Raw genomic sequence first — 12,349 nt, forward strand, 5'->3', positions numbered from 1 at the left:
ACAATTGCTCATGTAACTGGAAATTAATGGCTGATTTCACCACAGTTCTGGCATTTTTAAATACTTACATGTTTAGAACTGTAGGCAAACACATTGCAATCAAAAAATCTGCTATGTGATTTTTTTGCTGCAATGTATAATGCAACCATGTATGTAAACATATTGTATTTCCCAAATCACAATATAAATTTCAAACCTGTAAATTAGGTTTGTGCTCTGCTTCTCGATGTAGCTGAACTCTGTGCTTAAGAATGACATCATTGTTTTTGGAGCAACTAACCTACAAGAGAAGAGGAGAATCAGAAGCAGACTTTTAAGAGAAAAATATCAAACAGAATGAATGGTTTGAACACAACATATGATGCTTTTGGGTCCTATAAACATTTTATTGTTACTTGTTTGGGAAGAACTGCATAACTCACTGGGGCTCCATAACTTGTAAATAATGCAGCCATCTCAAAATGTAGCAGATTTATCTGTCAGGGTGTTCAAATGAAAATGCAGGATCTCATTTCCTCCTTGGCCATTATAAAATTGACCCAGTGTTTAACAATGACCCCTCGGCATGAATTCCTTTACATTTACTTAAAGCATTTGGATTAAAATGTAACCTGATTTGGATTAAAATGTAACCTAAAACTTGCATTTAAAAAATGTAACCTGATGGAATATTTCAGTGCCAGAGAACTAAAATCTAACTGCAACTTCTATTTTTAAAAAGCGCCAGAAATTTAAGGAAACTTTCTCCAACAGCAGTAATGACATGAGAACGGTCCATTTCAGTAAGACTTTTTTTTTTTTTTCCCTAGAAATTAACAATTGCCGTATAATTTATTCTGCACAGACCATAACTCGGGTCTCGATGAGGTGGCAGCATGACTGCCACTACATTTTAACCCCACTCTTTGCCATAGGGCCATGCTTCATCCTCCCTTTACCCTCAGAGAGGCCCCAAATGGTGCTTTTCCCTGGGCGCTTGGTGGAAGCGCCTTTGGTGGGCGGGGGGGTCCTGCCCGCCCCGGTGAGGGATGCGCGGCTGCGGGCAGATCGTGCGGGCTCTGCGGCTCCCCACCGCTGCGATCCCGCAGCATCTTCAGCATCTTCCCCTGCCAAGAAGGGGATCGCTCTAAGCCGGCTCCGTGCCGGGCACTTCCCAAGGCTTTGCTGCGTTTTGGGGGACTGAAGATGACAAACCAAGCCTGCAGCAGCCCCGCTGGCGATGGAGTATGCCCGACCGTGCAGCACAAAGCATTTCGCTGGGAAAGTTTGCTATAAATAACACCCCCGCCGATTTTCGCCTCAGCTTCACCTAGTAGTATATTCTTATTATTCACACGTTCTGTGGCTGATGGTGTGCCCAGGCTTCTTCCAGCTCACAGCCATCATCACCCCGCGTGTGGCCGGAGCATTTTCCTCTTCCATCCAGTCGCGACATCGCAACCAGCGGCTTGCGGTGGCCCTTGTGGCGGGAGCAGACCCGCGGCAAGCCCCACTCCTACTCCCATGCAAATTGCCTCAAAGCGGGAGCACAAACCTAGCCCCGAGGAGCGCCAGCTCCGCTTCTCGGGATTCATTTTAAGGCGGCACATAAAGAGCCGAGTGCTTCGGGGAGGCGCAGCCCACTAGGTCTGCCGTGCTGGGGATCTCGGGCGCGGGGAGGGTGCCCGGAGCGGGGCCGGGGAGCGGGGCCGGGGAGCGGAGCGGGCCGGGGCTGGGGCTGGGGCTGGGGCTGGGGCCGGGGAGCGGAGCGGGCTGGGGCTGGGGCTGGGGCTGGGGCTGGGGCTGGGGCTCGGGCGGGGCCGCCGCCGGTCGGAGCGTGGCCGCGGGCGCGGGGCGGCGCGGGCGGCGCTGTGCATGCCGGGCGGGGCGGCGCGGCCAGGAAGCGCTCGCTGCCGGCCCAGCCGAGCCGAGCCGAGCTGAGAGGAGCCGAGCCGAGCGGAGCCGAGCCCCGGCGCAGCCGGCGGCGGGGGCGGGCACAGCCGCGCCGGTGCCGCGGGGGCTGGGGCACGGCGGAGGCAGCGCCGGAATGGGGGTGGCTTCCTGAAGCGCGGGGAAGGGAGGGCGGGCGGGAGGAGGCTGGTTCTTGCCTTTCGGTGCCTCTCCGCCCCCCTCCTGCCCCTCTCTCTGTCTCTCTCTCTCTCTCGCAAGTTTGCCGCTGTGCCGCGGCGCCTCCGGAGCGGCTGGCTGCGGGCTGCCCCTGCCCCGCTCCCGGCGCTGCCCGCGGCGGGGCGGGCGGGCACGGCGGCGAGCCGAGGCGACCCAGGCAGCGGCCCCGCCGCCCCCGGGGAAGGCTCTGCTCCGGGGAGCAGCGGGGGGAGGCGGCTGGCACAGACGCTGAAGCTCCGCCGCCCACCCCCCGGCAGCGCCGCAGTCTGCCCATCGCCGGCAGCCCCGGGAGATGGTGACATATGAAGCGTGCGGGAAGGACCATGGTTGAGAGGACCAGCAAGTTCTTGCTGATCGTGGCCGTCTCGGTGTGCTTCATGCTTATCCTGTACCAGTACGTGGGGCCGGGGCTGAGCCTGGGTTCCCCCAGCGGCCGCTCCTACTCGGAGGAGCTGGACCTCTTTCCCACGCCGGACCCGCACTACGTGAAGAAGTATTACTTCCCCGTGCGGGAGCTGGAACGGGAGCTCGCGTTCGACATGAAGGGCGAGGACGTGATCGTCTTTCTGCACATCCAGAAGACCGGCGGCACAACCTTCGGCCGCCACCTGGTGCAGAACGTGCGGCTGGAGGTGCCGTGCGACTGCCGGCCCGGGCAGAAGAAGTGCACCTGCTACCGGCCCAACCGCAGGGAGACCTGGCTCTTCTCTCGCTTCTCCACGGGCTGGAGCTGCGGGCTGCATGCCGACTGGACCGAGCTCACCAACTGCGTGCCCGGCGTGCTGGACCGCCGGGAGAGCGCCGCGGCCAAGACGCCCAGGTAGGCACCGGCCCTGGGCCGAGCCCTGCCCGCCGCGCTGCCCCCGCTCCCGCCGCCTCAGCCGCCCGGCCCTGCCCCTGCCGAGCCCCCTGCCGTGCGCTGCCGGCGTGCTGTGCCTCAACCTGCCCCGAGCCTTTCCTCGGCTGCTTCACCTGTCCTCCCCTCCCGTCCTCCAGGCTGTGCCCTGCGCCTTCCTCCTGCAAATTTCCTGCTCTTTGCCTCCCACGCACCTCGCACGCTGCGCCCTCAAGCCCGTGGTCTGCTCCGGCAGCCTCTGTGCACCCTTCACCGAGAGCATCTTTGTGCTGGTTACTCTCTCTTGTAAACGTTTAGCCTTTACCTCAGACATCACTTACCACCTTCTATGAACCCTTTATACCTCACCCTTATCTCAAGCTTGTCTTTGTAACCAGCTTTGCCCCGACCCTTTTCCTCCAGCTGAAATTGTTCTCCAGTGCAGCCGAGGAGAGGCACACGAGCCCAGCAGTGCTTATGCTTCCCTCCTCGGTTTACTCCCCACGGTTTTTTGCACATTGCAGAAAACACTCCTAAAACCCCATTTTATGTTCCTTGCTGTTGATCTCCACGGCAGAGTGAGCTGGGGAAAGCAGCTACCCTGTACTTGTTCCTTGAGTGTTCCTTCCTGTGTGCCCTAGGAGAGAGGGAGAGCCATCCTAAAGCACCCTCGGTGCATCCGTGTGGAGCACCCGGTCTGTTTCTGCCCTGTAAGCCCATTATTCCTCTGCCTTGGTCTCGTCGTGAATTATAAGCTTATAAGAGGAATTTTCTGTTTGAAGCACTGTAGTAAAGACAGTGGTGTATATGAAGATCTCCAAAAGATTGTGTTATTTTAGCTCAATATACTGCTGCCTTTCATTTCACAGACAGTTTTTAAAATTATCACTATTTTTAAAAATTATCACTATTTTAGGAACTACGCACGTTCCTCTAACGTATTCGTCATTCTGCTACAACACTTTGTAATCTGTTTTCCTTAAAGTTTCATTCAAGATCTTATGCTAATATTTGCTTATGCCATATACTTTATTTATAGATGTGTTGTTAATATCATACATAATCCCTTTAATGAAAAGTGGCCTTTTAGGAAGCACGTTTGGGCATCATATCTATGTTTTCCCTGCGTTTTTTAAAAGCGATTCTTAATGATATTTCTTCCCTTGGAGCTGTGTGCAATTGCTGGGTTCTTTATTGTCTCTGTCATGATTGCTGCTGTTTTCAGCCCGTTTCAGTGTTAGTCATCCAAGTATGCTCAGACTGCTGTGTGCTGCCTGACCCACCAAACTGAAGTATATAACTGAAGGGTTGAGGCTTTCGTGTGCTCTCTTATTAATAAGGTGTTTGAGAACACCTCGGAGTAAAATATCCTTTGCCCATCTAGGTTGCTGCTGAGATTTTTGTGAAGTGTGGTTAGGAAAAATGTGCAAAGTTCAAACCTGATTTAAAAAAAGAAACAAAAATTACCCGTTTTGTGAACCTTGGCACTTGCCTAGCAAACCATTAACCTTATATAAAGACCTGTGTGGGTTTATGGATTGTCTCAGAGCCTTGTGTGCTTCCATTGTCAGTTTTGTATGAAAATCTGTTACGTGTTTGGTATTCAACTTTATTCAGCAGCTGGATTTTTTTGTACAGGTACTTGAGAAAAGGGCGCGTCAGGTTGTGAGGTAGCAATTAAATTCCTTACAGCAACTTGTAGGAAGTTGAGAATCAAAAGTCTGTTGCTTTATCTCACATGCTTGTAAATAAGATTTTCCTTGCCATTTGTTTTGGGACATCAGGAACTGTATGCTTCTACATGCTTCTTAATTGTCTTGAATTTTGGATGTGCAGGAACAATCATTAATCCTGTCCCATTCCCTCATGTCTCTGCAAATCAAGAAATAGTTGTGCCGAGTGTTGTTTCTTGACTTCCTTTAAATCTGAGTTAGAACTTCTTTTCCAGGAGTTCAAGGACTGTGATGTGGAAGCTTTAGATAATCTATGGTTTATCACCTTGGACTGTTAAATGAAACAAAATTTACGATGATTGTATCCTGGGGATGGTTTTAGTGCAGCCAGCTGCTGGCTATTTTAATAATACTGTCCTAGGATCTGCAGTCCAGTTCAGCTGGCACCTTATCCAAAACGTGGTTTATTTCATGCCTAAGAAAATTGCAAATAAGAGACAGGCAGTGCTGGTTTAAAATAAACATTTGATGGGTTTTCTTTATTAAAATACAGATAGTCTTGTATTATGTCCATTACAGTAAGAGCAGTATCACTTTGTTTGTCCATTGTGAGTGTTGGATCTCTTATGTTGAAACGGGACATCTTTTTAGGAAAGGTATATGCTTGAGAGGCTCCTGTTTTCTAATGGAACTGAACTATGAACATATCTCTCTCAAAGGAAAGAGAAAAAGGAGCAGCAAACAACCATTCTCTCAGATTCTGATATTATCCAGTCTGGATTTTTGAGTGTAGTCTTCAAATTCAGCTTTTAAGCTAATGTATTGGCTTCTGCATTTGCTGCTTAATACAGAGTTTAAACCTTTGCTCTTCCAAATATATGTTTGTCCCCAAAACCAAAACAGCTGACTTGTGATTACAAATAAATCTGTCTTCTAGTGAATGCTGGAAAGCATGAAGGTCACTCAGTGTTGCCCACATGCACAAATCATGAGGTTCAAGCTGTTCCCTCTGTAAGGAATGCAGTTTTGTTGCTGCCCAGTGCCCTATTGCACTGCATTCCATAACCTGGGCATGGAACATAAATTTGCAATGCAATTCAACTTTCTTCATTGTTCAGTTGTTCTGTGTCAGACTTAATGATTAGGAGCCCTAGATTTCCAAAGGCTGCATTTTTTTCTCTCTTTCTTTCTTTTTTGTGTATTGATGCAGTGTCAGGGATGGGTGTGTTAGCTCTAATGGGTCAGCACTCCAAAAAAGTGCTGGTTCTCACCCCCTTCCCGCCCCTCCTGGTGACTTGCCTGGTTTGTATTCAAAAGGCTTCTGGACTTGTTGAAGCAAATGTTATGTTTTATACACAGCCAGTGAAAGAAAGATTGATTTGTTTGAGGGTTGTAAAACTTGGGACTCCGAGGAACTCTGAAGTTGGCTGTGCTTATCAGTTAAGTCACTTAGCTGCAGTTCTCTTCATGGCTTTAGCAGAGGGCAAATTCCATGATTTGGGGAATGGAGGCCTCATTATTCCTTGTGCTGCTGGGCATAAATAACAGTTGCAAAAGACTCTTTTTAAAAAGAAGCAAAATTAGAATGCGTTCCTTGAGTCACCATGCTGATATTTCTGCAAGCAGAAACTCTGAACTGCTCCCTCCAGTTTGTTTCACCGAAAACTTTGGAGATCAAATTGCTTCAGTTGATTCTGGAAAAAAAAAAAAAAAAAAACAACAAAAGACAAACTCATTTCTTTAATTTGACTTCCAGAATTAGAAAAATCTGTGAACTGACCCACTAGTGCCTTGTTTGCCCCCAAAACAGGAGCACAGCCCTGGGGTGTTCTGAACTTGTACTTGGAGGACACTTCATCAGTGAACTCGACTCTGATGTGCTGCAGAAGCAATAAAACAAATACATTACACCAAAGGAATTCTGTGTGTTTCCCCTCCTTCCTATTCCCCCAAAAAAACCCTGAACAAACCCCAGACAACCCAGGTTTTGTTGCTGTCCTGTTGGTTTCTGCTGCCTGGTGAAAACGAGAGCCTCGGAGCTGGTGTTCTCCTGGAGCTGCATTATTCACATGGAAAGGATTCAAGGCACACAGCTCCTCTAAAACTGCATTTCTGGAAGCTCCCTGTTGCTGGGGAGAGCCCACGGAGCTGGTGGAGTGTTGGTTGGGCATGGCTGGCTCTGTGTCCCCCAGCTCATTTTTTAATTTATTATTTTTTTAATGAGCTGCCTCAAGAAATGAGCTTAGCCTTGGCTTTTTGTATGGGTTTCTGTGCTAGTCTGTCATAGGAGTTCGGTTTCTGAGTTCATCTGTGGACAAAAATAACTAAAGTGTGTGCATGCTTCTGATTTCAGTATTTTTTTTTTCTCAAGGTTTCATATGAGTAGGAAGAAAAAAAACCTGTAATCCACAGACTTTTATGTAAGAAATGCATGGCAGGTCAGTAAAACCTGCTGTTATGCAAATCAGTCTCTGATTAGCTATTTACAGCTTATGTTTTGGGTTTTTTTTTTTTTTTTAAGAAACAATTAACAGGGCTCAGCAGTTTGTTAGTTTGATTTTTCTGAAGTGTGAACTTTCACAGCTTCCAACTACATATCTGTCCCATTGCAGGGATCTGTTCTTGATGAGGTTTTTATTATATGTGTGCTTGTGAGCTGCAAAAACACATTGTCAAGAAACCAACTGTTTGAGAGTGAAAAGCCTTACCAAATCATTTTTATAATATTAGTACTTTTTAAAAGCTTGGGCTTGTCATTCTTTTAGGATCTGTGTGTGCTGGGAGTTGAGTAATACCTGTCTGCAGGAGCAAGGGGCATTTTTCTCCACTCACCAGTTCAACTCAGACTTGTTTGTCATAAAGACCAGTGGAGAAATATCAATATAAAGCTATTTTCAGCAGCCTGGTTCATTTCTCAAACCTCTTATCACACAGAATATTTTAAATCCTCCTAGTCTGATAGGAAACTTTTTGTACCTGGTTGTGCTCACCCAAAAAGCCAGGCTGGTCTTTCACAGCCAAACAGTTCTAAAGGGCCAAGTAGTTTTGTAGTGAAAATCTTTAAATTTGACGCAGTTACCAAAAAATTGGAACTCTTTAAATAGCTGCCTTGGGTTTGAAGTACTGTATTTATCTAAGCTTGAGACTTTTGGCTGGTATGTCAGGTTTAATTACTCTTACTGGGTTTTTGTTGCTGTTGTTGACAAAGCAAAAGGATCTGTGTGTTTGTCCTGACCTGATTTTTCAAAATGAGACATTTGGCAGTTTTTCATTAATCTTTCAACAAAAGTTGCATCATAACATAGTAATTTTGTTTTTCTTGTTTATATGAGTTTGCAAACACTCTTTGCCTAAATGTCAGATTTTGCCTTTTTCTAGTTATCATTTCCTGCTCTCTATATAAAAGTGTACAGTATTTGGAAGCAACCCTTGGATAATTTTTTCTGTTGTTTTTCTCATTTGTTCTCATTTGTTTATTTTTTTGTTGTTGTTGTTTTTACAATTTTGAAATAATTACTTTGGAAGAGCTGGCTTGAATTTTATTAACAACTGAACTGGATGGTTTGCTGGATACTCCCATTATGAGGAGAGTCATTAAGGACAGGTCCTGTAGATGCACATGGGTTCCACCATGCTAGCACAGGCATTTTTTGGGGTTAATTACTCAGCTATTAGAGTTTGTAACATTTTGTGTGACCCTTCTTGGCCCCGGCAATGCCAAGCCCAGTTTTCTGGGCTCTGCAGAAGGCTCCTGGTTTCTCAGTGTGAGATGGAGGACACTCATCAAGAAATAAAAACCCAGTGTGATCTCCAGCAACGCCCTTGGGTCAGCTTTACGCTCCACAGGAAGAAATCTTTGATGGAAGGAATTTGGATTTCACTAGTGCTGTAGAAGCTTTAGGTAAAGAACAGCATGAAGAATTTGATGTTGCCTGGTGGAACAGCTGCAGAATTGCCTGGTGTGGCTGGGGACGGCAGTGTGGTGAGGACTCTTCCCTGCAGGAGGCCGGGGTTGGATATCTTGAGTTGGACATGAGAATGTGAGCTGGACGAGGTCGTGTTACCCCTGGAGAAAGCACTGCTGGAGAGGATGAAGTTACCGCTGGAGGTGATTGCAGTGCTGCCCTCTCCCTGGGCCTCTGCTCCTTCTAGGAAGGAGAGTGATTCAGGAAAGTAATTCAGGATATGCAGGGCTGGAGTTGTTTAAGAAAACTTCCTCGTGAGTTCATTTCATAGGTGAGGTTGATGTGCCTTGCCTGAGTCGTGTTTGTGCACCGTGCCCACCCTTCTGGCTGGCTCCAGAGTCCTTGGTGACTCCTCGCCAGGATGTTCCTACCCCAGATGTTACTCACAACAAGGAACGGCAGAGCTCCAGAAAAATCAAGATAAAGCTAATCAAGAGGGGTTGTGGCTGTGCTCTTCCAGTGACTTTGACCCAGAGGCAAAGAGTAATGAGAGAACACACCTGATTTTAAATTTGCTTAGAAACACCTGTCTAACCAAACCCATGACATCCATTCAGAGTCTCCCTGCTGTCTTGTAGAGATTATGCCTTTTGTAAATCTTGGGAAGTGGGAAAGCAGCATGGACAATTGCCTTCAGCCAGTCAGAGAACCAAAATCTCTGGTTTATGTCTCTTTTATTTTAAACTTGCAAATATTTGGAGGCAATTTTACGAAATTTGTGGTAGTAATGCTTTAAAGAGGCAACATTTTGTCAGTGAACACTTGGGATTGTGCTTGCTTTAGGAAGCCAGAGTGACGTAGTCTAACTCCACAAAACTTGCTTATGCTTTTATTTCCACCAAGTACAAGAACAGAGAGGAATTTTCTGTTATTGACTGAAATTGTGCTTTGCCAAGCAAAGATGAAGCATTGTTCCAGTGTGTGCAGTTTATTTCCAATAAAGTGTGATCTTTAATTCCTAATATTCACAATTGTGATAGCTACCAAGTCAAGATTTTTTTATGAAATTTCACTTGCTGTGGAAAGAAGGGAATGATATTTATACATCAGAAGCACAGACCTTCATAAACTGAAATGTTACTGTCTTTGGAGAATAAACAAAGTACTACAGGAAGAACACAGAGCTGAAGTAGCCCATTAGAAATTTACTTGTTTTGCCAGTGATGGTTGACCTTAAAAGCAAACAAACAAGCAAAACCCCCCCCCCCCCCCCCCCTGCTTGTTGTAAAGGAATTGAAATAGAATGATGAGGAAATATACCCACTTAAAGCCACAGAGCTTCTGTAATCACTGTTTGATGTAGTTCTGTTCCCCCTTCTGTTTCCGTAACAGAGCACTCTGCAGGAAATGCAGGCTTGAGAATGTCTCTGAAGAGTCCTTTGGCGATGATTGTCACAAAGGCACAAAGAGCCTTCTCCACGCCTGTGCTGTAGCAGCCAGGTCTGGGATGTGAGGAGGATGCTCCACAAGGTCCTGTGTGCTGCTGCCAAAGGAGGAGCCATTTCCCTGTGCATGTCTGCTGGAGCCTGGCATCTCCTGGGGGTCGGAAAAGGCTTTGCAGGAAAGGTCCACACAGGGAGAGCTCATCGGGTGAAAAACATAATAGGGTTTAGTTAAATTTCTGCGTTTAATAAATGGTGCCAGTCTGTGTCATTTCTGTGCTCAGTCGTGCGGAAGTACAGGACGCTATTCTGGATTGTGAGAAATGGATTTGTAAAGTCATAGTAGTACTGCGTAGTAAAAGCTAATAAGCTGGAAAACATTTATAAGGTATTGTAACCAAGAAATAAGTTAGCTTCTGATAGTATGGCTCTCCTTATAATGGGAGTATCTAGCAAGCCATCTCTTATGTCTCACTCTTCATCGAGACAGATAATAGAATAAAATCTTTTGTAACACCTCTCAGTTACCCTGTCTCTATAAAAACTAAAACCAACACTGGGTGTCTTTCATCCCTACAAACTGCTGAATAAGGCTAAGGATATGAGATATTCTATGGTATCTCTTTTTCAGTGGTGTGTCCAGAAAGGGTTAAGAACGTCCCCTTGTCCACCTTTAGCTGTAACCTGAACTTTTTAGCAGTACTAATTATATCCTAGCAGTTCTAATTATAGCATTCTTGAGATACACATATACCTGTGTATCTCAAAGCCTCTTAAAAATTTATAGTAAATAGCACCTGGTGTTATATTAATTTCAGACTTCAGGTCTGTGCCTTCATTTCAACCTAAAGACTCTTCAGGGGTCTGTCTTAAAGCCAGCCTTGGCCATAAATCTCAGATTTTCATGTTAGTGTACAGACTTTCCTGCTCAGTCACTTGGGGTCACTTTGCTTCACTTGTTGTTACTGCTTGGCTCTGTTTTTACCTTCCTTCCAGCCTTTTAGTGGTAAATTCTACACTGTAACTCACCTATGTTTTTCTAGAGGAAATATTTCAGAATTTCCTGCCAATTTAAACAAGAAAACAGTTATTTGCAATTAGCTTTTTATGGTCTGACTTGTGTTTTATTTCATAACTAATCTCCATCCTATTAAGCAGAGATTCTTTGATTACACCTCACTGCAGATTGAAATACTGTGATCACTTTTATGGAGCTGTTCTACATGAGGGGGAAACCTCAGGGCTTCCTGAGCAGCCTTTGCATTTTTGTTTTTAAAACAGACTAAATTTCCTTTTGCTTAATCTGAAGTACTAACAAGGTGATTTGAGATTTTTCTGCCAAATAGAATCACTTAGAGTTTGAAAATGCATGGTGACTTCACGCTTATTTCAGATCTATTGAAAGGGACCTCGCTTCTGAACAAGTGCTAAAGATTTTAAAAGTGCTGCTTCTTCCATATGTTGGAGTCACTCTACATGTTAGCCTTAGTTCTAGTTTTAATTACACACACATATAAGATACCTGATAACAGTGAAATATTCAGCAACTTTTGAAGATTTTGTGAAAATCATTGCACTGGTCATTCTTTGTTTTTTGTTTTTTTTTTTTTCTTAATAGAAAAGTGTGGCTCGTATTTTTTCCTCTCAACTGTCTGAGAAAATTTAAACGTCCAAGCAAATACTGTAAGAACAGAATCGACTTTTTTGTTTAATCTAACAGCTCTTGCTGCCGTGACCCTCTTGCTCTCAGTAAAGATTTTAGTTCGGATACCTGTGACCCTGTATCAAAGCATCAGGATAAAAATCAATGCCTCCCAGCTAAGACAAACAGCAGCAGCATGCTGACTCACCAATTTCCTGGCAGGTTTTGCTTTCCTGCTGGAGCTAGACAAACATCCAAGCAGAACAGGAATCACTGAGTGTAACCATAATCAGTAAACCATCCTTTTGTTAATGTGGCTTAAATCACAAAAAGCAGGATTACCTTCTTCTCTGCCTCCTTCTCTTCTCTTGCCACCTGTGCCTTTTTTTAGGCCTTTGAAAGAGAAAAGAGATGTGAAGTGCGTAGCTGTGCAAGGAGGAGGATGGAACAGATTTATTCTGGCTGCTGAAGGGAGAGCAGGAGGGGTCATTTAGATTAAACCCCCCCATTAAGGAGAATACTTCATCCACGGTGTGCTGCACAGAAAAGAGATACACAAATGCAATATGACACGAAATGAACGATACTCACATGCTGAGATGTTTAAGGTGAAAAAGGTACATTTCTTTTTGGACTTTGATATTTATAGAATTTTAAAAGTGATTATGAATTAAAAAATAAAATTGCTACTTCTCTAATTACACTAGTTAAACTAATAGTTCATCAATTCTCCTTTAAAAGGAAAT

At 45.4% G+C, this 12,349-nt stretch overlaps 1 protein-coding gene across 1 annotated transcript in view; it reads left to right on the forward strand.

Annotated features, from left to right (window-relative positions):
- Window positions 1-2,195: 2,195 nt before the first annotated feature.
- HS6ST1 (heparan sulfate 6-O-sulfotransferase 1) overlaps window positions 2,196-12,349 on the forward strand; it is a 196,890-nt gene continuing 186,736 nt past the window's right edge. Inside the window, exon 1 of the mRNA XM_059479493.1 lies at window positions 2,196-2,926. Within this exon, the coding sequence (XP_059335476.1) occupies window positions 2,409-2,926 (518 nt within the window). The 5' untranslated portion in view covers window positions 2,196-2,408. The remainder of the gene's footprint in view (window positions 2,927-12,349) is intronic.

The sequence above is a fragment of the Ammospiza nelsoni genome, chromosome 10 (assembly GCF_027579445.1).
Source record: "Ammospiza nelsoni isolate bAmmNel1 chromosome 10, bAmmNel1.pri, whole genome shotgun sequence".
NCBI lineage: Eukaryota > Metazoa > Chordata > Aves > Passeriformes > Passerellidae > Ammospiza > Ammospiza nelsoni.